Source organism: Eulemur rufifrons, chromosome 28 (genome assembly GCF_041146395.1).
Source record: "Eulemur rufifrons isolate Redbay chromosome 28, OSU_ERuf_1, whole genome shotgun sequence".
NCBI lineage: Eukaryota > Metazoa > Chordata > Mammalia > Primates > Lemuridae > Eulemur > Eulemur rufifrons.
This window is the reverse complement of record NC_091010.1, coordinates 52,346,909-52,373,166: the sequence shown is the minus strand read 5'-3', so window position 1 is coordinate 52,373,166 and position 26,258 is coordinate 52,346,909. Positions and strand designations below refer to the sequence as shown.

At 39.9% G+C, this 26,258-nt stretch overlaps 1 protein-coding gene across 4 annotated transcripts in view; it reads left to right on the top strand.

Moving 5' to 3' along the window:
- Positions 1–26,258, top strand: part of SORCS1 (sortilin related VPS10 domain containing receptor 1) — a 467,434-nt gene that overhangs the window by 290,578 nt on the left and 150,598 nt on the right. For all 4 annotated transcript variants that reach the window (XM_069461103.1, XM_069461105.1, XM_069461104.1 and 1 more), the window contains exons 4-5: positions 10,954–11,112; positions 24,897–24,970. In XM_069461103.1, the coding sequence (XP_069317204.1) occupies positions 10,954–11,112; positions 24,897–24,970 (233 nt within the window). The remainder of the gene's footprint in view (positions 1–10,953; positions 11,113–24,896; positions 24,971–26,258) is intronic.

Here is a 26,258-nt window from a genome sequence, read left to right as displayed (position 1 = left end):
GTGCCATAAGTATTAATTGACTATGAATTGATGACACAGTAAAAATGGAGAAATAATGTTTTGCTGCAGCTGCTTTATTCAGGAATACAATTACCAAAATGTTGCACAGTTTAGAGTTTCTAATTTCTTAATTGTCTTCAGGCTTGAAATACTCACCTGGGGTCATTCATGTGTCTATGTGTATAATATGTGCAGAATGCTACTGCATTGCTTTTTTCAAGAAATGTAGATGAAGATAGAAATATGTCTGTGCATATTCGTGCATATTTCTAAGAAAGCCTGACAGTGAGCTGTCTTTTACATGGTCAGGGCAGCTCCTGAATCAAGATCAGCCAACTTTTAAAATGTTAGTATCGTTAGAAACTTATTCAAACTATGATGAATACAAACCTTCATCTGAAAATGCTTTTGTATAGTCACAGAATAGAATCAGTGCTTCTCTAATTGGATCACACGCTAGCCCCTTGATTAGGAGTCATTCTGATTGTCAAGGATCGTGACTTCTGAGCAACTGTGGTAACTAGAGAAATAAAAGATATTATAATAGCTCAGATACATAAAGGATCATGTTCTTTGAAAATGTTTGATGAAGGCAATATTTTGCAGGGATTTTTTTTAAACACAAAGTACTTTTTGTTGGGGTGCTGAGAAATACCACTGAAGTCAAGAGAGCTGATTTTGTGGTTATTTTCTTAAAATGTGGATTCCCTGTTGGTGATAACTTGGACTACATGAGTGTTTTATAGGGTTGGCATCGCAGCAGTAGGACTTGAGCTGCACAGCACAATGCAAATAAAATAAAACAAACAAAAAATAAAAATTTTGGATGGTTTTACATGGACCTAGACATGATAAAAATTGAACTTTTTGTATGTTTCTGGGATACATTTACCATTCACCCTCAGACCCAAATGGTCTTTTCTTGTTCTTATTGGCCCAAAGCTACCTAAAAGTCAGTAGGTTTAAGATCCATAGTTCAGACTGAAGAGTACACTAAGTATCCTGTTTTCAATTTCTTGGTTATTTTGTAACTGATACTGGTGCTTTTGTTGTGAGCATAAAGGGACAAGGGCTATTTTGCTCTTAAAAAAACCATTTTTTAATCCTTTAATTAAATTATGGGATTGTAATGCCTAGATATCAGTTTTCTTTTTAGTGAGTTACTTATGCACACTTTAATGAACATTAAATAGGTCTATATTTCTATAATTTAATGTAGGTAATTTATGTATCCTGAAAACCCACACACTAGAATTTCTTGACCTTGGGTTTCTTGATGTCTCTGAGAATGACTAACAATAAAATTCACTTGGTCTTTAATAACTATAATCACCTTGAATTGATACCAGATTAGGAATTTTCAGGCTTTAAAAGTTTAAGGTAACAGAGTTATTTCACAGCCAAAACCAAATGAAAAATCTGACAGTCTCAAGATAGCTGCATCCCAAGTATGCTATGATTATGAGGATTTTATTATTCATATAGAATATAATACTAACTTTTTATCACCTCCCCTTTTTTAAAATTATAAGTAACAATTTGTACAGAAAATAGTTGTGGTCACATATCTCTAATGTGGCTGCCATCGATTCTTGCCCTCCCTGTTTTGTGTGTGTGTGTGTGTGTGTGTGTGTGTATATACTCTTCCTCCCTTGAGAAGTGGATTCTATTTTTTCCCTCCCATTAAATCTAGCCCAGAACTGGTGACTGATTTGACCAATAGAATGTGGCAAAACTGATGTCCTTGGACTTCTGAGGGTAGGTCGTAGAAAGCTTTGAACCTTCCACTGGAGTCCTTTGGAAAGCTTGATCTTAGGAGGCTCACACTGAAGAAAGCCAGGTACCGTGTAAGAAGTTTGGCCAACATGAAACTGCCATATTGTGTGATGTTCAGCCACGTGGAGGGCCCTGGAGGATGCTACGCAAGGGGAAAGAGAGAGGCTCAGGCTGGGTGGGTGAGTGAAAAAACCATTTGGAAGTAGAACATCCAGCTCTGGCCACCGCAGTAGACATCACGTGGACCAGAGACTAACTCCTCAGCTGGGCTCTTCCAAAATTCCTGACCCACAAAATCATGAGCAAAACAAAATGTTTGTTTTAAGCCACTGTTCTAAGGCAGTTTGTTATGCACCAGCACGTAAGTGGAACAGAAGTTCTTTTCTCCCTAATATACTGTACCAGTTCTACTGCTTCTGAAATATGTATTTTGAGATGAAGTCAGGCCAAGATACAGAACTGCCTAGAAAATGCAATTATGGGGGAAAAATGTCATCTTTATAAAACACTGCACCACTGTATTTCCTGCTTTGACTGGAGGAAAAGAAGAAAAGAGACAGGAAAAGCAGCATTTAATGTAATTATGCCCAGGGGTGTGTCCATGAAGCACATTCACCCTTTTGTGACTCTCAAAAACAACTTGAGATGATTAATGTCTGTCATTAAATATTTGAGAAAAGAAGGAAAATTGGCATGAAGTGGATCTCCATGTTCACATGGGGCACTTCTTTTTGGATGACCCCCTCTTGCCCCATTTTCTTGAGAGCTCTGCAGTGGAGCAGCACAGGAGATTGGCACTTCACTGATCTGCAAATCATGTTTGAGAGAAACCCCTGGTGGTCTCCATGGTCTTTTCGGGAAAGCTTTAATAGCCAAGTACTTTAGCAAGGTCTCATGCAGCTGAGGCTCCATCAGTCTTCCTCAGTACAGCCTGGTATATTTGCCAGTTTACCATGAAGTACCAATGTAAGTAAGTAAAACTAAAACATACTTGTTAGTGTGGGAGAGGGAAAACTTTCCCTCTACCCTCTGGGGGTTCCATAATTGTTTGTGAAATGAACCAACAGTAGACAGATTAACAAGAGAAAAGGTATTATATATACATTCCTTGCAGGCACGGGGGCATCGCATGAAAGGAAAGTGAATACCTCCCCCCAAACCCAGTGAGATCTAGAAGCTTATATACCCTCTTCACAGGTGGATATGGGAAAATTGGGGAGGAGTAGATGAATTTGGGGAAAGATGAATGGGCCCTCAGAAGAACAGGTGGTAGCCTGTCCACGTGTGGTGCCAGCCTCTAGTCTCTTCTTTAGTCTTCTCTGGTTGATGAGATTCCCGGGAGGGTATTCACAGAGTCCCTTTTGGAGGATCCGTCTTTAGGCAGGTAAGGGTCGCTCAGACAAAGCCTCTCCCTGCATTTACTGTTCCCCAAGTGCCCTCCATTTGAAGTAATCAGTATACCAAAGCAGCGTATTTTGGGGTGGCATTTTCTGGACTTTTGCATCAGATGAAGATACAAACAGAGCAAAGGATAAAGAATGTGGGTGCATTCTGTTCACTGATTTTTAGAGTGGATTTATTCCTGTGAGCTTTTCCTTTTATTTTCCCGACTTTCAACTTGACACTTATTCAAACTCTAAAATCAAGTGCACAATTTAGAGATTTTTACCAAAAATGTGTTTCCCTCACCTAAATCAATATTTAAGTAGACTGATAGCTTTTTTTTTCTTGTTCTCTCTTCCTCCCCACCTGCTTTCCTTTATCATTTCTGGTGGAATAAAGAGATTTCTTATCACTAAATGAACATCATTTCTTATAAAGTTTCCCATGAGCAAAGAAGATGGATGTTCATTTCTTCCAGCATCATGGCTCTTTCTGATAGCAGCTAACATTTTAAAATGATGTAACCTTTTGGCATTTATAGATCTTTGGGGATTTAAGAGAGAAGTTACTCTGAAACTTGTAATGACCAATAGAAATGTGTTCTGATTGAGTTTGAGCTGAGGTTATGGGATAATGCTAAGATTTTTAAGATGGCTCAAATAGTCTCAAGGTGTTTAATCAGTTTTCATAGTAACTGCAATAATAAAAATCTCCTTTGAAATGTGTACGTTATACATTTTCTCTAAACTGTTTACTTTTTTAAACCGGATTACTCAATGCTAAGCATTAGTGAGTATCCCATATTCCTTACTGTCATCTCAGTATGATAATAGCTATTTCTCCAGCAAAATGAGTCAATTTTTTAGATGCCAATTGGGCATAGGATGCGCTTATTAGGAAAATAGTTACACTGTAATGATTCTTATTTGTTTTAGCATAGCCCTCTTTGGGAACTAGCCTGTGAGGATATGTTTGTTTCTTCCTATAGACTATCCTTGGATCAGAGCTTTTTCGCCGTTTCTATCAGCCTTTTCCCATCCATTTTTTTATTGTAAAACATAAAACCAGTCATAACGAGGAGCGATGCTAGAAGGACGAGGCCAGGGCCATTGCGTAAAATCTGGTGTGAACCAGACTGGGTATTTCAATCCCATAGTTTTATATTTAAAGCCCAAAATTTTATTTTTATTTGTTCAAGCATACAGTATTTTACTAACACTTTGTTTCTAAAGTTCTCCATTATCCTCCACCCAGTTCCTTATTGCTGCCTCTTTCCATCCAGGCAATATTTTTATGAGATATTTGCAATGAGAGGTTTATTTCTCTCTCTCTCTTCTTTAGAACTCAACAATCATATTTTAGCAGAACATTTAGTACTAAAAGTACCATCCCTTATAGGTAAAAATAGTAAGATTTGCACAAAACTTAACACTGCTTTCACACAGATGGTCTTATTTGATCTTCACATAAACCTATGCAGTATGGGATGTAGAAAGCATCCCATTTCCTGTCTCCTTACCACCTAGTAGCTGTGTGACCTTGAGCAAATGGCCTCTTTTCTCTAAGCCTCACTTCCTTATCTGTCAAATGGACATAATGATATCACCTGTAGTGGTTTTCATAAACAATTTAATGGGATAATATGTTTTAAATGTTTAGTAGAGAGCCTGGTATACAACAGATGCTCAGTAAATACTAACTTGTTGAGAATATTACTACCTTTATTGAGGAAACTGAGGCTCAAAGACAGATTAAGAGAACTGTGAGGTATTTAAAGTGGCACAAGTGATACGTGAAAGAGAAGAAACTCAAATCCAAGTCTTTAAACCCAGCCCATACTATTTCCTGTGGTTGTAGTATATGTTTAGGGTTTGTTTTTCCTTCTCATGATATGAATGACCTTCACAAAGCACACTCCCTTTCTCTTTTGTCAGGAAGGGCACCCATTCATGAAGACACTGACTAGAGTCAGGTTTAGGATTTGGTCATGGCTCTTCCTGAAGAACGAGCATCTGCGGTGCTCTAGCCCCGTGCTCAGCCTTGTAGATCAAACCGCTCATGCATGGGCATAATTTCCTTTATAGACGGTCAGTGCCATCCACAGCAATGGAATCAGGGTTTCAGAGTGAGATGATGTATTAAAGTTTGTGATTCTCTAAATTAACTCAAAGGAGAGAATTGTGTTCAGTAGTCCCAAGAGAAATATTAATAAGAAGAGATGTCCTATAAATTATCTTTCTTGAATCATCTTTCAAGAAGCATAGCTTGCCTGTTGTCATCCCTGATGATCCTTGATCATTTCCTATGTACTGTATAGGATTGGACAAGAAGTATCAAATAAATTCTCATTGTTGTTGCAAATAATAATTAATGAGTAAGGTCTCCTGACAAGGCAATTAAGACATATGTGAAGGATTGAAATCATATGCTCCTTAAATTTTTTTTTTCTCTAAGAAGTCTAAGTCTTTGGACCCTCATTAAAAAAGTAGTTTGAAAGTAAACTGATAGAATAAACTTTTTAGAATATAATTCTAAAGTGTCCCAACAATTTCACTGAGTCACCTTCCAGGTCACAAATAGATGGTCTGTTGCCCAAATGTTCTCTTCATCTCTTCATATTGGATGACAATATTTTTTGTTAATGAACAAAGATAGCACATTAGGTGAACTTGGCAGAGTTTGGGAGGATGGTTATGTCATTTCCAACTTTTCACAGTTTCATTTCTATCAGTGTATGCTTGAAGGGTTTTTTTTTTTTTCTTTTTATTTGTGTGAATCACCTTTTTCTCCTTCTTTCACTATTGTATGTACTTCAGCGATTTCCTTTCCGTGGATCATTCAGGGATCCTGTGTAACCTTCTCTAATACTGTTCTCCAAATAGTCGCCCATTGATAAGTACTTATTGCCGTCACCCTCAGCTCATCTGGGAACGATAAACGCTCAGCTCACATTGAGAATAGGAAGCTTTTCCACCCCTGTTGGTCAGAAATTACTCACTTGCTCTGATTACATTTTACTTGATTTGTTTTTAATTTTGAGGCCAGAAGTTTGTAAATAGCCTCTTGTGCTATTTATAGATAGAAATATTTCTGTTTGAATAAGGTGAGTGGGTAACTAGAGTGCCCAGTTGCTACTGCTGCTGTTTTTCTTTGTTGTCGTCATACCATTTGAAAACATTTATTATGCACCTGTGATAGGAGCTTTTGGAGCTAAGTTAAGCCTGGAGAAAAGCAAGAGATATCCGACAGCAGCACATTACCTCTTTTTGATTCCAGCCATAAATGACAAAGAGTAAACAAATTAACAAACAAATAATGAACAATACATAAAACAAATACTTTTGCATTAGGACCAAAGAAATGGTGGGAAAAAGTATATGTCCAGAGCTGGTGAAGTGCTCCTTATTATTAACACTGCTTGATCTAAATGGGTAGAATTCCAAGAATAACATATCAAGGAAAAAAAATTTGAAAACCAAATAGTAGCAGTATTCCTCTGGAAAGAAGGTCCACAGTAGACCCCCAGAAAGATCAGAAAGCTGCCTGTCAGCCTTTTGTAGAATTACATCATGTAGCCATATGTTGAATCTGAAACAAGCCCAAAAGAGTAGAGGTGCTTTTAATTTTTGACGACACTGAGCTGTCAGAAGGACTAATACCAAAAAAGGGGAGAAGTGACGTATTTGCAATCTATAAATTGCATTTCATGTTCATTTGTCACATCTAGGAAAAGCAAATACAGTTTCTTCCTCCTCCCAAAGTGGATGATAAATGATTGCTTAGAGTTGGGTGGCGGGAGCCTGTGTCGCCATTATTGACTTTCTATGGAAAACAATCCATCTGCAGATGCAGTCAGTACAGCATCTGCACACCCTGCAAGGCGTAAGCACACTGGTTCTAATCACTCATGGGCTGATCTGAACAGAGAATAATTACTTTCCTGTTAAAGGCAGTCTCTTGCTCTTGTCTTCACCCTCTTCGCCTCCCAGGAGAACAGCAAGGATTTGTTCAGAACTGGGACTCCCAATGGTGCAGAGATGGCCAGGTTGCATTCGGCAGAAGGCAGGAATGAAAAGGACTCACTCATTAATTCATTTATCCATTCATTTATTCATTTGCAGGGATATATGAACCTACTATGGAACAAGCTTTGTTCCAGGTAAACAATGACCCCTCTTTTTTATGAGCTTACTTTAAGAACATGCAAAACTTCTATTTGAGTCTTTTACAAAGTCCTCCTAAAATTCTGTTATTCAGATCAAACTCCAGAATACAGAGGATTAAACACAACAAAATACCTTTTATCCAAAGTCACATGAAGAGTCAGAAGAGGGTAGAGGATCATTTTAAACTAGTAAAAACAGGGACATTGGGTATGTTTAAGAAATATAATCTATTAATTTTGAAGAGTATTCTCTAACTCGAACTTACCATTTTGAAAATGTTTCCCAGTAGAACACCTTCTTGAGAAGATAGGACTTATTTATTTTTAAACAATATCATCTGTGTCTAAAGACTGCGTCACATTTATTATTTGCACTTTTTTGTTTCTCAAGTAGGTTAAACCTTTTCTCTTTAGATCTTGCTAAATTCTTTATTTACTTATTAACTTATTTACACTTTTATAACCTAGAAAATGACAGGACAAACCTCAATTCATGTGAAGCAAAATTACTAAAGAATTTGAATTTAAGACTAAAATGATAATGTTTTACTTATTCAATTAACAATAATTCATCATATACTCACTATGTTGCAGCCATTGCACCAATCGTAATTTAATTAATTTGAAGGTTATGATTAGGTAATTGGAATACGTTGTATACAGTGGTGTGTGTTAATGTGTGTGCATTTGTTTGTGTGCTTATGATTGATTCAGTTGAAAATGAATACAGTCCATAATATTAAATGAAAAAAATCAGAATAAAAATCTCAATCTGCGATATGCTATATGGGGACGAGAGGAGAAGTAGAAGGCAACACAAACATGGTTTAACTTGGAGGGATAAAGTCATGAACCATTCATTTTTCTTTTGTTTTGAATCCTACTGGAGGTCTTACAAAGTTGTTTGTGCAATAAAAAATGACTAAACAAAAGTGGATCCAGATTGACCTGTTTGTTTTGAGTAGATTCGGACAGAAATTTGAAAGAGGAACCACTGGAATTCTTGCGTAGCACAGATGTCAATATAAAGCCCAAAGGGGAATTTCCCACCCTCTCCCATCCCTTCCAAAGTATCAAATTCCCACATGGAGGGTTTCCATTTGGTCTGTAAAGAGAAGGTGGGATTTTGGTCTACCTATTTTTAGTACGCAGAATAAAAGCTAAGGAAATCAGTAGTTTTATTTGTACAATGTTAAGTATTCATATCTTTGAAAATATTTGCATTATATTCTACCACCACCAACCACTACTTAGATGTAGAATGTCTCATACAGACTGATTACTTAGAGTATAAATGAGTATCAATGATATTTTAAATAAATGATACATTAAAAATCAGCTATATTTGGAGATATTCTATAGGCCCAGTTTTTAATTTCTTTTTAAATTTTATTTTGATGAAGTAGTCTGCCAGGAGAAGCAGGTGGTGAGATCTATACTCATAGGAAGAGGAGAAAGTGTATCTTGGCTAACAAGGAGGTAGAAAATCAGAAAGAGAAAAAAAATCGCCTTTCCTGAGACAATAGGTGCTCCATAAAACTGAGCCTTTTTCCATTTATCATGGAAATTACTTTTTGGCAGTGGTGCCAAAAGGTTGTTGTACATTATTGTTAATTGTGGTTGGAGACACAAAGCAATATGATCATTTGATGGCTTATTTGTTATTCGAAAAAATGACAGCTTTTATGTCCCACTAAATACGAAATCACCTGGAAATATTCCTGTGAATTTAGGAGCCATCTAAATATATGTGCTTAGTGCATAGACTAGAATTTAATGAAGCCATGTGAGTCTGTGCTTGGCAGGTTACCTGATGGGTCCTTGTCATCCGTCCGATGAGGGGACACTGTCTGCTTGGCAAGTGTGAGACAGAGAAATCCAAAACTTTGTCGGAATTTATGGTTGGTGGGCAGAGGCTTCACTAGAACATGGTACCAGAGGCAATTAGTCTTCAATATTGTGTGTGCTTTTCATCTTGTCGGGAGAGTGGCTGACAGCCACGGCGTTCCCTTGACCCCACCACATCCTTTCCTCCTCTCCAAGAAGGGGAGATTGAAAGAACAGCAAGGAACCTTAAACTCATGCTGGTTAACACAAACAGAGTTCAGGCGCAGTGTGCTGGTACGCAGTCCTCTTGTGCCATTTGCAGTGACAGGACACCACTTTCAAAGGTGACACTCACTATTCTGAAGTTTTAATATGATTGCCTCCAAATGCTTGAGGGAGCTCCATGTGTTTGCCTGGCACTCTCTCTTCTGTGACATGACTGACACACTCTCTCTTTCTCTCTCTCTCTCCTCTTCCTGGGCGTGCAGCATCCTCGGCTGCTAATCTTTAAGCCTCAGGCTGCAGTGATTTTTCTTCATACAGCAACACATTAAGCACATCTTTCATGCTTCCCCGAACCAAATTCAGAGAGTGCCAATTAATAAGTTGATGGGGAAGAAGTCACTGGGCAGCATTAAGGCCACCTGCCTGGAGACATTAGGTGAGCACTTGGACTGAGTGAAAGGAGACCCACAGAGAGTCGGGTACGAGGTGCTTTATCACACATTCCTGGAGGCATAAAACGAAAGAATAAAAAGCAGTTTTCAGGGCAGCTCCTGCATCTCGCTGCTATTGTGGGTTGTTCACATTGCTCTGACCAAGATTAGGCATCCCAACGAGAGAGTGCAAAATACCCAAAGCTGTGAACTTTTACGTGTTTATAGCCTCTTCTGCAGTGAAGATTGTGAAGGGCAACCAGTCCCTGTTTCGATGGAACTTCTATTCCTATCTCCTCAAGCTGTTCTTGGCACCCTTCTAATTCCACAGGACTACTATGAAAATTCTTTCTGTTATTTATTCATTCATTCATTTGGCAAATATTTATGAAGTGTGTAATACATGCTGGGGCTTAGTTTAGCTGCTGGGGATACCCCTATGGAAACCTGGGCAAATCTCTTTATTTTCACAGAGCTTATGTTCTAGTAGAAGATATATAGAGGAGAAGCAAAATAAATAAGTAAACCATATAATAGGTTAGAAGGTGATGAAGTCAGGTAAAACAGCCTTTGTAAAATCTCTAGAGAAAGCTTTAGAGATCTAGATTTTGACTCCAGACTCAGAAAATTAGGCTAAAGATAGGACGACATTGGGATATTGTTGAAGTGGAACAAAAGGACTTGAGGTAGGGAAGAAAACACAATGGACTCCATCCTCTTTCTTTTTCCTCCTTTCCCACAACGGCACAGCACCAGCCTTGCTCCTTTATTCACCGTGAATGGAGAGTACATAGGGCACAGTAGGAAGGAGGGTTGAGGTTAAGACAAAAATGGGAAATCTTCCAGCTTTAGGCAATAACCTTGGAGAGAAAAAAAGGAGTCCTACAAAAGAGAACAGAATGCAGTTACCTATTTTCTCCCACTTCTTTCCAACATCTGTCTCTTTCCTTTCTTAGTGAAAATGGTTTTGTAGCATTGGTCCAAGATGGAAGAATAAACCTGATAGAGTCAAGGTCCTTGTTTGCCCGACATTCTCTGCCTGCCCCTTGTCCCTCCCTTGTCCAAACTTTACCTCATTTTTAAGTTTTGTAAAGCTGTCCACTTAACTGTCTGTTGTTTTCTTTCCCCAAAAATTCTTTGCTACAGATTATGTTACTCACAGACCCGGAGATTGAGAGCAGCTTGCTGATCAGCTCAGATGAAGGGGCAACTTATCAAAAGTATCGGCTGAATTTCTACATCCAGAGCTTGCTTTTTCACCCCAAGCAGGAGGACTGGATTCTGGCCTACAGTCAAGACCAAAAGGTGAGCATGCGTACATTGTTTGAGGCACTAGTGCATGGCTCTCCGGGGAAAAGAAAGTCAGTTCATCATCTCAACCTTTCGTCTCAGTGATCATTTTTGTTTTGGTCAGTAGCCTGAAATCTGGGCCAGTGAGACAAGGAGAAACGAGGAGGATCTTGGGTTTCTTAAACCAGCTAAACCTCTGGAACAGCTTAAGAAATAAAGGTTAGATACTAAACAAGACATTGTGGAGAAACAGTTCTCAGCATAGATGCTTAAGGCTGTCAGGAGCCACTAACCCCCACTGAATTTGAGACAGTATTTTATGTACATGGATAGGTGATCATTTCTCTTGGTATAAGGGTTCATAGCTTTTGTCAGACCCCAAAAGGTTAAGTAAGAACACTAGGGGTTTGTTAAAACAATGAGAGAAATGGCCAGAGGAACAGTAATATACGTAAATAACATTATTCAGAACTTAGTTATCTCAAGGCTTTTCTTGACTTGGAGGAAAGGTTAAAGAAGTCCACTTGTTAGGAAAGCATTAGATGAGGTCATGCTAGCACATGTGTGTGTGTGTCCCATAAAATGTCATCCTGTAATATATCTTATATACTCTATATTACATATAGTATACACTATAAAATACATATAGTCCCTGCTTTTAAGAAACTTACCTTCTCAGGTAGAATACAAGGCTAGCAATAACAAATTAAATTAAATTAAAATTAAAAGAAACAACATATACATAGGCAAATGTGAGAGAGACTGTAATCATAAAAGCCAAAGGGATACTAGGTGAAATATTGGAATGTTCTTTGTGAAATACATTGTTCAGTGGAGTCATTTTGAGAATTCTCCTTAGAGGAATCACGTGTTAGAACTTACAAATATTTAAAGAATACTGGACTTACGTAAGTGAGGAGGGTATTCTAGGGTTTTATCTATCTGGGCTGTTACAGATGCATGGGGTTATTGAAGGCAGGGGAATAGTGTGAGCAACTTCCCAAGGTCTCTACTGACATGAGCGTTTTGGAGGAAGCAAATTAAAGTTCCTAAGATTGGAGTTTTATTCATGCTTCTCTTACTGCCAAATAAAATGCACATTAAGCCTAAAAATAGAAAGGATTTGCAATTAGTATTTTTTTTTCCTCTTGAGCAGCCTGGCTACCCTTTCGGCAGAATGTACAATTTTGTTCCTGGAGTCAAGCCACAGTGCATCTGGTCCAGGAGGGTGCAGTTAACAGAGGTGAGGGCTGAGTGGCTCAGACACAGAGGATTAGTCATTTAATCCACTGGCTTATTGTATTTTATTCGACAGTTAGTTAATTCCCTCCTCCCCCCAATACCAGAGGAACAGTGAGGGCCCAATTTACCTGGCTAAGTAAAAGCTATGCATTTTTGCAGTTATGCTGGAGGAGATGACTGAAAATGTGACCATTTAACCCTTCATGTTCCAGCACTTCAGGCTGTGCCTCCGATAGTCACTGCAGCAGAGTAGAGAGCACTGTAGGAGAGCCTCCCACACCTGGGATGTGGCTCCAACTTAGCCACTTGGGGGGAGCAGTATTTAGTGTTGGTTTCCTTTGCCTTAACATATATTGGTAGCTGCAAATATAATTGCAGGTACACTTCTAATGTGATTGAAAAAGAAACAAATATTAAACTCTGGATATGTTTTAAGTGCCATGCATGGTGCAGTGTTGGTATAAAATAACTCTATCAAGGAGCTTTCAATCTATCCAGACATAGAAGATTAATACCTATGAGTTCACCAGTAATCTAAGGGAAGCCAAAAAAGCAGTGCTCTCATTGATGCATAAGAGACAGACAAAGTGGCTGGATCAATGACATGAAATCGGTAGCCCAAATTCAGGAGGTGGCGATCTAGTGATCTAATTACTCTGGAGGTCTATGAACTGGACCTTAATGAATATGTTGTGTTTCTTTTGTTGGGGGGTGGAGGCACATTTTGTACAAGAGGAATGTCATAAACATATAAAGTTGGTAAAACCATGTTTATAGGATTCCAAATTTGTCTATGTTCATGAAACTGAAATTTGGTGAAACTAATTATAATACACACATACACACATACAAACAGTTTGCAACTTAATCTTGATTTTTTTTTTTTTTTTTACAGTTTTGGGTGTTTGATTGTTAGGCAAAATAATTTTTGTCTTCCTAATTAGGAGCCTTTGAAAATTTTGGTATGCATTGATATGTTCACAGCTGTAGATTACAAGAGCTAATCAGTAGTGATATGAGGATGTTACTGTAGTAATATGAGGTCAAAGCCAGGAAGACCATTTAGGGTGATATAATAGTAGCCCTGGCATCAGATGCTAAGGGTCTGGACCAAAAGGTATTTTTTGTGACCATAGACCCAATGAATCCTGTCATTTTAAAGTTGGAAGATGCCTTATCAATTTTTGTTCTGTATAAAGCTAAGGATCCAAATATCTGAGAGATTAATAAATTTTCTGAAAGGGAAAATCACTAACTGTAGATGTTCTTTGAAAGAGATCAATCCCACCCTGAAATTTGGTAGGGTTCTCATTCTCGAGGGTGACATTTTGAGGTGAACAGATGGGCAGAAACCAGCCTTTCTGTCAACTTCTCTGTTTCTCCAAGAAAGAAGGAAGGATAAATCATCCTGGAAAAGGAAACAAAAATTATGGATAACCTGCTATACGAGTAGGGAGCAGAGAAGACCTTGAATCAGGGTTTGAATCACAGAATGAGGAGTTGGGCATTAGCTGGAAGGGAGTGGGCTGCAGCCATCAGATGAGCCTTTAGCTGATGGCCTCGGCTGGAAGTCAGGTTGAGAGGGACCATGGCTGCTCAGGTGGGTCAGTGATATGGAAATAATAACTGTAGTCACTCCATGGATCATGGAGCTTTGGGCACCGATGAGATACAGCTGGGGACAACATGAGACTCCTATGCTGGTGTTGTCTGGCCAGCGATTGTATTTGCCTAGGAAATGGGAACATTAATTTTTTAATACCAGTATTGCTCATCACTTTTTCTGTGTCAGCTGCTAATGCTGCTGCTGCAGATCTCCCAGCTAAGATCAGTCTGCTGGATGCTGTTGAACATCAAACCCTGGTGAACAGAATCCTCAATAAAGGTCTCTTGGAAAATACCTTGTGAAGGTGGCAGCTCCTTCAGAACTTACCTGTGAACAGTTCTGCTCTCTTTTCTTTTTCTTTGTTTGCTGTCTTCTTTGTCTTTTGAGGCATACTGTCCCTCTTTTGAACACATAGCCCCACATTTATTCTTTCCTTATTTCTCTGACATTGCTTTTTCTCTCCTTCAATGAATGAGACTTTTAAGGCCCTGAGGACAGATTTTGGATCTCTGGCCTGTAGGATAGAGCCATATGGGCCGTGGTGCTCTGACTGTCTTTCCTCTTGGATGCCTCAACACCATGTGAAGGTTTTGTGATGTGAGCATTATAAGAGACTCAAAGAGTTTGGCTGAGCCTATTGTCCTTTCTGGCCCAAGATAGAATTTTACTGGCCATAACTTCCATGGGAGGACGTATTTGAAAAAGAAAAATGTGACTTTTAATCAGGGAGAGATGTGCGTAGTCAAATGTCCTCAGAATTCTCAAAACCAGGATGTTTTGATGTCTTAGTCTTTTTCTTTAAAAGGAGAAATCTATTTTGATATTGAATATCTAGGTGGTTATATTAATCAGGGTTCTCCAGTGAACCAGAGAGAAAGAGAGAGAGAGAGAGAGGTATTAATGGGAATTGGCTTACGCAATTATGGGGACTGATAAGTTCCAAGATCTGCCATATTAAAGCTGGACAACCAAAAATGCCAGTGGCATAATTCAGTACAGGCCTGAGGACTGGTTGGGGACAGGGCCAATGGCCCTAGTAAGTCCAAAGACCTGAGAGAGAACCAGGGACTCCAATGTCTGAGAGCAGAAGGTGAGTTTACCTCCCTCTGCCTATTTGTTCTATTCAAGATCTCAAAGGATTGGATGATGCCTTCCCACTTTGGGGAGAGTGGATCTTCTCAGTCTACTGATTCGAATGCTAATATCTCTGGGAAAACTCTCACAGACACACCCAGAAATGAGTTTTACCAGCATTCCTTAGCTCAGTCAAATTGACACATAGAATGAACCATCACAGTGGCTGCCAAGAGGTAAACACTCTCTTGAATGGGCATGTGGCCATCCAGGCACCCATGACTAGAATGACTGAGGGGAGAAGGTGTGGAGCCTTTTGCTCATTGAAGTTCTTAAAGAAATAGCCTGTCTGCTTAGGAAACCCCGTTCTCAGACTTACCCAGCATAGAAACAGAAGCTAGACTCCCTGGCCTCTGAAGGGTCTATGTAAGAATGTCCCTTTGGAAAGCCCTGGAATTTTCAGAAAAATGAGCATTCTAGACATTATAGAAATTTCATGTAAACGGACAGAGAGGGATGCTGGTTGTATAAAGTTCCACCCCTTAGACTTCTCGCAAGAGTGAATCACTGTGGACAGTATGAAGAATTCTGTGGCATTTATTTATTTGGAGTGCCAAAATCTTGCTTTCCTTTATTATTTTACTCTTTATTTCTGTAACTTAAGCAGTAGGCAAACGAAGCATTCTGCTTATTATTATTATTTTTAAAAATTTCATTGCATCTGGAAACGGAGCACATAGCAGAAAGGAGATGAAGCCCTTCACTCCGTTGCTAGTTTCCCTGCACTTTCTTGCCTCAGTACAGGAAACCACCTGACGAAGGCTTAGCAACAGGCCGAGTCTGCTAGATTACATCTTATTTTAATTTGGCAATAAACTAGTGTACAAGCTGTGCTATAAAACATTGCCTCCAACGGCATCTCTCAGTCTGTCTTAAACACCTCACTAAACATGATGTGTTGGGAAACATTTGAAATGAGAGAAAACAAAGAGCAGATGTGACTGCAAGGAAATCAAAAAACAGGAGAAAAGTATAAGATTATGCGTATACCTTGAGCTTTGGCGACCATGCTGGGACACCAGACTTTTGGCGTCTCTGTTGGGGTTGGCACTGGAGCAGTGATTTGTAAAGGGGAGAGTGCAACGTTGTGAAACCAATTTGAACACTGCTGGAACTCAGGCTGCTGCGTGGCTGGAGAGGAGAGGCCCCTTTCTCCCCTGGAAAGGCCTCTTCTTGGGGTAGCTCTGGAGAAGGACCTGCTGCCACAGACCATAAGCAGGAAGGACTACTCTTGTCCAGTCCTATGCAGGGTTTGCTTCTCCCCATCCCTGTGGATGTCCAAGACCACCTAGGCTATGAACTCAAGAACAGACAAGAGGTACAACTGAACACAACAGGCTGTGGAAGATTGGAGAGAAGGTGTTCATTTAGAAGAGGGAAGGGATGTTGTCAGGCCCCAGCCTGCTGTTCCTGCCACAGAGGATGGCGGGCGGGTCCAATGTCTCTAGATCTTCAGATTTTTTTGAGAGAGAAGTAATCCTGCTTTGTTTTCAATGTCATTTTTCTTATTTTTATGAGTTTACAACTAACTCAAAAATTTAAAAAGGAGCACTGTATAGGACGAATACACCTTATCTGCTGCCCTGTGTTAGTTAGTCCCCAGACCACTTTTTTCTTTTCCCTTCCTTCTTTCCCACTATCTTTGCTTTTCTTCTGTTCGTCAGTTCCCCCTTTGATTTTATTCTAGGGGATGTTATATTGTTCTGTGATATTAAAAACTTACATTCAAATGCATGATTAATCCTGTGGAAGAAGGATAAAACCTCTAGGACGGTTTGGTGGGCCACCTTTTATTTCATGGCAGTTCTAGAATATTTACAAATTTATATTATTGTCTCACTTATTTTGGAACTCTATGAGTCAGCAGTCCGGGCATACTATGTGGGAAACTCGCTTCATTCATGATCTCCTCTAAATTCCAAAGAATTTGGCAGTTGATAAAAGAAATAAGAAATCCTAAGGCTTGCATGTCGTCCTTATCTTCAATATTTTGGTTTGTGTATGTCAAGTACGTGCAAAACCAAAACATCGTTTGAAAGGGGGGAGACAGGCTTTGACAGATTCTGTTCACAAATAATGGCAACTCTAAATATTAACCGCTGGCATTCTCTGTAATAATGAAGGCTGACTTTGAATTAAAATCACATATTGATGGAAAATGAAAAATGGACTGCCAATGTGATTGATAGGCAATGATAGAATTTTAGTCACATACATAAAAGTAAATTGTTAACAAAGAACTAGTTTTAGTTCTCTTCTCTCTCTCTACTGGTTCTGAAATTCTATTTAAACAGTTTCATATCTCTACTTAAAAAACCAAAAACGCAAATATTCCCTTTTTTTCATTTTTAATTATGACTTTTCCAGTGGACCCTAACAGAGTGGCAATGCTTATGATCATGGCTGTTTTGAATGCTGGGCATTCCCTGGGAAATACTGACTACTCGATAAGGGAATAGATACCGGCATTTTCAAAACCGCAGTCGTATTGGACAATGGAGCAAGAGAGGAAGAGCATCAGCTTTCTACACTGTCAGGCTCTACCACTACTGTGTGACCTTCAGCAGGTCACCCAATTTTGGAGTTATCGTCACCTGTGAAGTAGAAGTAATAAGAAGAATACCTGCCTCCCAGGACTGTTTGGGGCTACTGAGATGGTGTATGTAAAACGCTTAACACAGCCTGGCACATAGCAAGCATAGCTTAGTGCTGGCCAATGCATTATCCAAAGACCTGAGAGACAGCAGACCTGGTGTGTGCAGCTGGAATTAGACACAAGCCTGCCTTAGCAACAGGCTGCCTTACCCCAACGTCTTTCCCATATGTGAGGGTTTAGGCACTTTAATGAACGTTGAATGCCTTTTTAATCAATCACTAGAAGACACTGTGGAACCAGAATGAATGGAACAGGGAAGAAGTGGCATGTGATGCTCAAAAATATTATTGATTATAATAACAGTGAACCATTAAATATTATTTATCTTCACAGTAATTCTGTTTGTTTTTGAATAGGCCTAGCATCCCCTTAATGTTAAATGGGCAAGACTGAGATAAAGACAAAGGGATCCTGGAATGCAACCCCCTGGGGATATTCAAATGATTTCTGCAGGAACACTTAGGAAACTGATATCTACCTGATGCCCAAGGCACTGCATTAAGTAAAAAGGCACTCAGTTATTTATAAGAAATATGTTGAGCGTTATATACCATGCTGGTTTGGCAGGATTTTCATGTGCATGAAATTTCCCAATGTCAGAGCCCATTTCTAATCTCGTGAATATGTAAGTAATTTAAGTGTCCAAGTACAAAACTGGCAATTAGAGTAGAAACCAGGGAGCTTGCTAAATGTCAACTCCAATGCTTGTTTATAAAACAAATTCTCAAGCTGAAATGCCATCGTATGCAAACAGGGAAAGTCTGTGTTTACCTTAGATACCATGTTTAAACAGTTTGTATCATTATTTTTCAATTGCTACCTGGAACAGTTGGATCTACCTGTTCCTAATGATTTGAAAAAAATAAACATTTTAAAACTAGTGATTGGGAATAAGGTTTAAACAGGCACTGTGCTATTTGGTGGCTATTTAGGCTTTGAATAGAGATACATGTTTGGGTGTGCAACTTTTTGCCAGCTCTTGATCTATTCTTTGCCACCAACACTTGCCTTTAAGAACCTTTAAGGCCAAGATTTCATCTTATCATTTTCCTGTATACCTCCAGACCTAGGTGCACAGGAAGTGTTCACAAATCAAACTGGACCACTGTCACATATTGATCCTCCCTTCTCAGCCAGCTCCAGTCCCATATGTCTAAACTCCCAAGCCTCAGAGCGCCAAGCTCAACTGTGGGGCATGTGACAGACTTCAGTGACACCTGGGGAATGGCCAGTGACAAATTTGATAAATCCAGCCACAGGAGAGAATGATGGGGCTGGTGACATGTCATCATTCCTGCCTAGTCTTCATCAGCAACACCTGCATGCTCAGTCTTGGCCGTCTTCTCTTTTCACCTTGTTGGTACTCGGGTCCAGTCAATATTAGCTCTGCACAAGTTTTGGTAAACTTGCACCTACCCAACCTGGTCCCAGGCTCCCTGTATAGCCTCAGCTCCCGCTTCACTTTTCTTTATGCATCCCAGCCAAACTGGGTCTTTTGTTGTTGACCAAACAAGAGTGAGGACACCACTCTGAATTTTGCTGCTCTGTTTACTTGTTCAGACTGACCCATTCTCCTGGAATGTTCTTTCTCCACATCTTCATACTAAGACATTTCAACTGTACTTCAAGACTCACAGTGAATTCTTTTGCAAATTCCGAATTTTTTTCTCTCCTAAATAGGCCACCACAACACTCTGAACACAACATTGCACATCTCTGTGCTGTCTGTGATATCCCTGATAAGCTAGCCTTTTCCTGAGAAACTTAAATCTACTGGGGTGTGGTGGGGGTGGGGTCTGGGAAGGGCATCATGGTTTTCTCATTGTCTGTTCCCTGTACCAACCAGCCAAGGTAGAGACTCCTGTCAGCTCTTAGTGAAGGTTTGCAGAATCATTTTAGGGGCTACAGATTTTGGTTGCCCCTTAGCCTTAATTCTGGCCCCCTCTAGTGCCACAGAGCCAGAGCATCAGAACTTACTTCTGAAGACCGAGTCTTTCTCTGGACCGATTCTCTTTCTTCCTGATGAGGCTAGTGGAGAAAAGACCTTGATATTTGCAATGCCTTGGGCTCAGCATTAGGAATTTATTTGAAGTCCTTAAGGTACCATCTCTCTCTTTCTAAAAAGAATGCAGGAGCAGCAGCAAGAACCGGAGAGTCATGACGTGGATGAGTGCTTTGTACCCAGGCCATCCCCAGGGCAGTATTAGGATGAGGCTAATAAAATAGAGCTGGCGGGATTTTCCATCAGCCTTTTCAAGATGTGCAGTTTGCAGGCCCCCTGCCTCTAGAATGGTAAGGGCAGAGAAGGAGAGAGGGGTGGGCAGGCAACCTTGAAAACAACCAACAGCAGGATGTGTTCCGCCAACGCGGAGCCTCTCCAGGAGCCTGTGTAGAAGAGACCCAGGAAACTGCCCCCTGACTGGTGAAGCTGTTATGAGAAGCTTTGTGGTGAACAGCATTTGATCCCATCAACCAAAGACTTAAAACATGTTATCACAACTCTTAGCTTCTATGGAATTGTCTTGCATCAATTTCTCTGGAATTATTCTTCCACTAATTTCCCAGCTACAAAAGAAAAATTTTAACGTGCACCTGCCCAACAGTCTGAAAAGAGAGGATGCGTTGATCTGATTTAGGAATATTGAAAAGGCTTTCAAGGGACAATGATGATTGCAAATTTTTGCATCAATACAAGGAAGCTGAGTTTCTCGTCTCCTAGTAGAAAGATGTCTCTCTTCTAGGGATTAAACCAAAATGTGAATGTTAAGAAGGTGGAAAATGAAAGTTGTAAACTTCTGCGCTCATCCTCCACCCCTCTCTCACCTTATCCTAATCTGCTGTAGATTAGGAATCTCAAGCAAAACCAATGCATTTTACTCTTACCCACACCCAAACTGTCCTGTCCCGCTGTGGCATCCCTCTGTTAGTCCTTGTAGCTGGGGCCCATCCTCCAACATGCAGCTTTGCAAACCTCCAGAGGATGGCGCCAGAGATGCCTAACTCTCTTCAAGGCTCCCAATGAAACTAACTCTTGCGATTGCATCTTTTGCAATTACATATATTTTTATCTGCACTCTTCTTAAAGCAGACAAAGGCAGACGGCAAGGAAACAAGCCAACGTGAGAAATGCCTTTAAAAAAATCAGGAAAGGAGGGTGGCAGGAAGAAGAAAGAAGTGTGAAGGGCCCTAGACCAGCATTGATTGGGCCCACGGGCTGCTATTAGATCTTGAGCATAGAAGAATGTTGGGTTTGTGCTCGTTAAGTCATTGTTACTAATTCAGGGAAGTCATCTCAGCTATTTTAGAATGATTTTAGACAGAAGGATTTTCTTCCTTGCATTCTTATTTAACCAGAATCTTTCTGTGTTCTCTTTCTAAAATTTCTGCGCCTTTAATTCTTTTTCAATATGTTGTACCAGCGTTAGCAAAATAAAAACAAACACCCTCTAAGAATGGCATTTTTAAGTCACTGACAAGAAGTTAGTAGATGAACATTGCCCTCCTAAAACTAGTTCAAATGCTCTTTCATCCTCTCCCTAATCTTTCTCTCCATTTTTTCTGGGCTCAGCATTGCTAGAGAGAGCCGCTACTGCTGTCTCTGATATGACAGATAGTGATGATAGTCCGCAGTTCTGTGTTCTGACAGTCACAAGGAACCTTGGAGCCAGAGACAGAGAAGGAAATAAATCTTACTTAGGTGCTAACAACACTATGCGTTATATTAAAAGACATTGACTTGTTCTACACGAAAAGCCTTCCACTGGCAGCTGAGACCATCATTGGGTAAAAACCTTTGATAACCATCCCCGTCTTTGTGGAGGACTCTGCTGTCAGACTCTGTAGGTTTAATTAACACATTAACTTGAATGGCTGAAAATTGTTTTCTCTTTTTTTTTTTGGTACAACGCCAGGCTGGACAATGAATTCTTAGGGAGAAAATGTTTGAAGTAGTAGGTGGAATATACAGAGCAGCTTTGTTTAAGGGTGAATATGGGAAGCCCCTCTTGAAAATCCTTGGGTGTTTCAAATGTACTGATATATAGAGGGGGGTGTGTGTGTGTGTGTGTGCTTGGTGTAGCCCTCTAGTAGTGAATCTGTGGAAGCAAAACATATTTCTCTGATAAATTTCATTTGTCCATCAGTTGGGAAACCTGGGTTCTTTCCCAGGTAGATTCATGTCTAGGGAATTTGCATGGTGCAAACTCAGTAATTTTTCCCTTACCATCTACTGTGCTCTAGGCACCCCTAGATGTAGAAGAATAGGATTCCTGACATCTAAAACCTTTGTAATCTCATTAAGGGGCATGGAGTGGTCTCAGATATTTTAGAGGGATTTTAGATAGGAAGAAATTTTTGCCTGGCATTCTTAGAAGGCTCTTTTGAAAGGCCAATAAGTAAGCTAAATATAAATATGTGGCCAATAGTTTGATAGCATCTGTTGCTGTACCATAGTTCTTTGGAGATGAGACCAGTGGGAATCTTAGTGGGTAGAACAGGTTTCATAGAAGAATGTGGCCTTGGAGCTGACTCTAAAAACAACACTGGCATTGAGGAAGGCAAGTCCTGAAGCCCCTTCTGCAGGAGTGGGTAGCATCAGTGAGGCCCAGCAGGGGGAATGTGCCAGGTGTGTGTGGGAAGATGAGCCCGCCAAGACCAAAAGGTACCTTTGGAGAGATGCAATTGAAAAAGATTTCACTGAGCTGAATAAGAGAGTCTTGGTTTATTGAGTTGCTTTATTTACCCACGGCTTAAGGGGCCTCTAGATGCTCACAAATAACAAAGTTGCCCTTTGAAGATATAAACAAATGTCATGAGACATACCTGACTGGTCCACATGCTCTGAATCCAAGCCTAAGGGATAAATTTTAAAAGATAGGGGGAAAAAATGAACTGCAGATGCTGGCACCCAACAATTCTTCCCTGGAAGCAGAGATAACAAATCCCTTGGTGTAGCATATAAACAGAGTTTATATATTATTCTTGCAGGATATATGTCAGCCCAGTCTTCATACACAGAATTATTATTATCCTGAATTGTCCTGATTCTATTACATTTGCATTAATGTTTATATATACATAGATATCATCATACATTTATATATAGACATAAGCACACCACAATGGTGTGAACTCAGTTCCCTTTAAACTCATAGAAATAAGTACAGCTCTGTTTAAAAAAAGAAAGAAAGAAAGAAAAAGAGGATGAGGAAGGAGAAAGAAGCAGAAATTCTCGGTTTGAGGGCTTGCTTCCTTTGCACAAGCCTGCATGTTGTAATGCAAGGTGTTCAGGACATGCCAGGAAACAAGAAGCAGGCATGCATATGCTGGCTCCTTGTGTTCTGAGTTAGGAAGGTATGTGTTGTCCTATTCCTTGTTAGCTCTAGTTGGGGAGCTCCCTCTCCATCTCTCCTTGGCACTCATAAAAAATATCAAACATGAAATGTACCCAGGGAACCTTTCTCCCCTGGGCGTGATAGGCAAAGAAAGAATAATAAGAAGGACTTAGAAAGAAAAAGCTGCAGATTCTCCTTGGCTGGTCACCCAAATACTGTGTAATTGGAGCCACTCGAGCTTCTTGCTTTAGTGGCCAGATATTTTAGCTGTTTTTGGTTTCAGGGTGTGTTTTGATCCAATGGACACAATGTTGTAGCAAGTTCTTTCAAGAGTCAGTAATTACTCACTTGAGTTGAGTTGTTCCTTGGACATGAGACATGGACATGCCTGGTGCCATCTGCCGCCATTGTGAATCACTTAGTGAGTCACTGACCCTTTGCTGAGTGTTGGGGATGGGGGCAGAGGAAAAGGCTGGGCAGTCGTGGTACTCAGTACAGTGTGACTCACATCCTTTCCCAGTGGGAGGTGGTAAATGTGATCATGGGAGATTGAGGCGCAGGTGGGTTATAAACCGAGCACATAGCAGAAAGATGTTTCAAGTGATGTTTTTTCAAATCAATAGCTCAATGCCTTTGGGAACCAGAGTACCTACAGCAACAAGATTCTCTGGGCTGCCATCGAAGGATGCTTCTGGAGGCAGAAAAGGGTCCCATGGTCACATTAAGATTATAAGAGAGGATAACAAGCAGCAAGGATAACAAGGAGCTTGCTTCAAAGAAAAACAGTACATAAAAGAAGACATTTGGGGGATGGAGTATGTGGAGGGTCAGTCCTTATCTTAAGTGCTGTGATTCTACGAAATGTGATTCTCTTGCCCTTAGAGAGTACTGAAGTGGTCTAGTAAATGCATTTGACATCTTACCGGCTGCGCAATCATCTGTAAAATGGCCATAATAACTCCATGTATCATGGGGATGGTATGTGGATTAAATAAGATAATGCAAGTGAAGAACTTGGATCATAGTAAGAGCTCAGACAGTGTGTACTGCTGTTTTTTAGCCTGAAGTTTCTCTGATTACTGTTATAATGACAGTTCCTTATTGCCTGTAGAATCGATTCTTGTCTCCTTAATTTGCCATTGAATGCCTTTTCCACATTGCCCTCAACATATTCATCCAAACTTATTTAAATAAGTTAGGCTTATTCATACCGTATCCCTCTCTGTCTCACCACTTTGACTCATGCTGTTCCCTTTGTGAGTAATGCCACTTTTGTCAGTTTGGATGCTCTCATTCCTTCAGGTAACAACCAATTCTCCACAATGTCTTGAAGCATCCCTGATTGATTCCTGATCTTCCCCAGTGTACTATCACCGGCTGCCTCATGCATTTCTCATTATTGTACTTAGGTTCAGGTTATATATTGTGTGCTCTTCCAGACCAGGTCTAAACTTTGCCCTTCCTGGCATCCCCCATGATGCTCTGCACATGCTACGTCAAGTGGCACAGCTGACTTTGTCACCAAGTGGAAAGAGTTATGAGTTCCAGTTCATTCTACTGCTTACCTGGCATGCAATTTCCAAAAAGTCAGTTAATCCTTCTGAGCTTCAGTTTCCTCAGTTGTAAAATGGGGATATTAGTATATGCCTTGCAGACTTCAGGTTAGAAATAGAGGTGATGCATGTGAAACACTCACTTGGCATATGGCAGGGACTCAATAAATGGTAGGTATTAGTATGATTATATTTATTATCGATCCAATGAACTGATGTGAGTGTATTTGATGTACCACAGAACCACTGTGCTGAGTAGTTTCTCTTCTTTACAGTTATACAGCTCTGCTGAATTTGGGAGAAGGTGGCAGCTTATCCAGGAAGGGGTCATACCAAACAGGTTCTACTGGTAAGTCTCACTTTATCTTGTAGCACATTAAGATATCACCTAGTGAATGACCATTGGAATCTTGTTCTCAGTGCTCTCACAGGAGGTCTGTTCACATCCCCATAGGGCAGGACGTGAAATTGGAGTAGTAAATATTTTAAGGAAATATTAAAAGATGTGTCACAAATTTCTTAAAGACTCAGAATGGATTGAGATTAGCGAACTTCAGGGGCTTTGTAAGTATTGCTCTGTTATGTTTTGGTAGAATCTAAGAGACAGACATTTAAAAAAAAATAGTGATTTTTATTATTAAAAGCATTATATACACATAAATTGCATGTTCAAATGAAGGTTTTCAGTGTAAATAAGTATGCTTTGTTTAGTCTAAAAGTAGATCTCCCTCCCATTCCTGATTTCAGGTCTTCTAGATCTACTCTTGTCATGGGGGACATAACCAGAATTCCTAGTTTCTTTCTAATCTTTCTAGAAATATTCATGTTACAAAATACCATAGACTGGGTGGCTTAAACAACAGACATTTATTCCTCACAGTTCTGGGGGCTAGGAAATTCAGGATCAAGATGCCAGCTGATTTGGTACCTGCTAAAGGCCCTCTTCCTGGTTTGCAGATGGTGGCCCTCTGGCTGTGCCCACACATGCTGAGGAGAGAGAGAACTCTGGTCTCTCTTCCTCTTCTTGTAGGGGCACTAATCCCATCGTGGGGACCTCATCCTCATGACCTCACCTAAACCCAATTACCTCGCAAAGGCCCCATCTACAAATACCATCACACCATTGTGGGTTAGGGCTCGAACATATGAATTTTGGGGGGGATACAAACACTCAGTTTCTAACACTTATACATACAGATATTTGCATTTGCATAAATGCTAGCTATTCACACTGTTCTATGCCCTGTTTCTTTTGAGGGAATTCAATTAACTATACATGTATCATTTTTAATTGACTACATATCATTTTACTCTAAGAATATAGATTGGAAGTAGATCTTATGTATATTTAACATAAAAATTAAACTGTATGTTAGTGGGATGTGTGTATGGGAAAAGAGAAATGAGGGGCAAAGAAAATATACTTTTATTCTTCGGTTTTTTTTTTAACCACCTAAGCCCATAAGTCCATCCCCCTTAATTAAGCTAGAAGCGGCCTCTGTCCATGGGAATGGGTGGCTGAAATTGAAAAGAAGGGAAATAACACAAGTGCATTTTGGCTTTTGAGTTTCCAAAGTCCTAGATCTTGGCAAAGTAAGAACAAAGTATGGAACCTTCTAGTGTAATTTTTTTTTTTC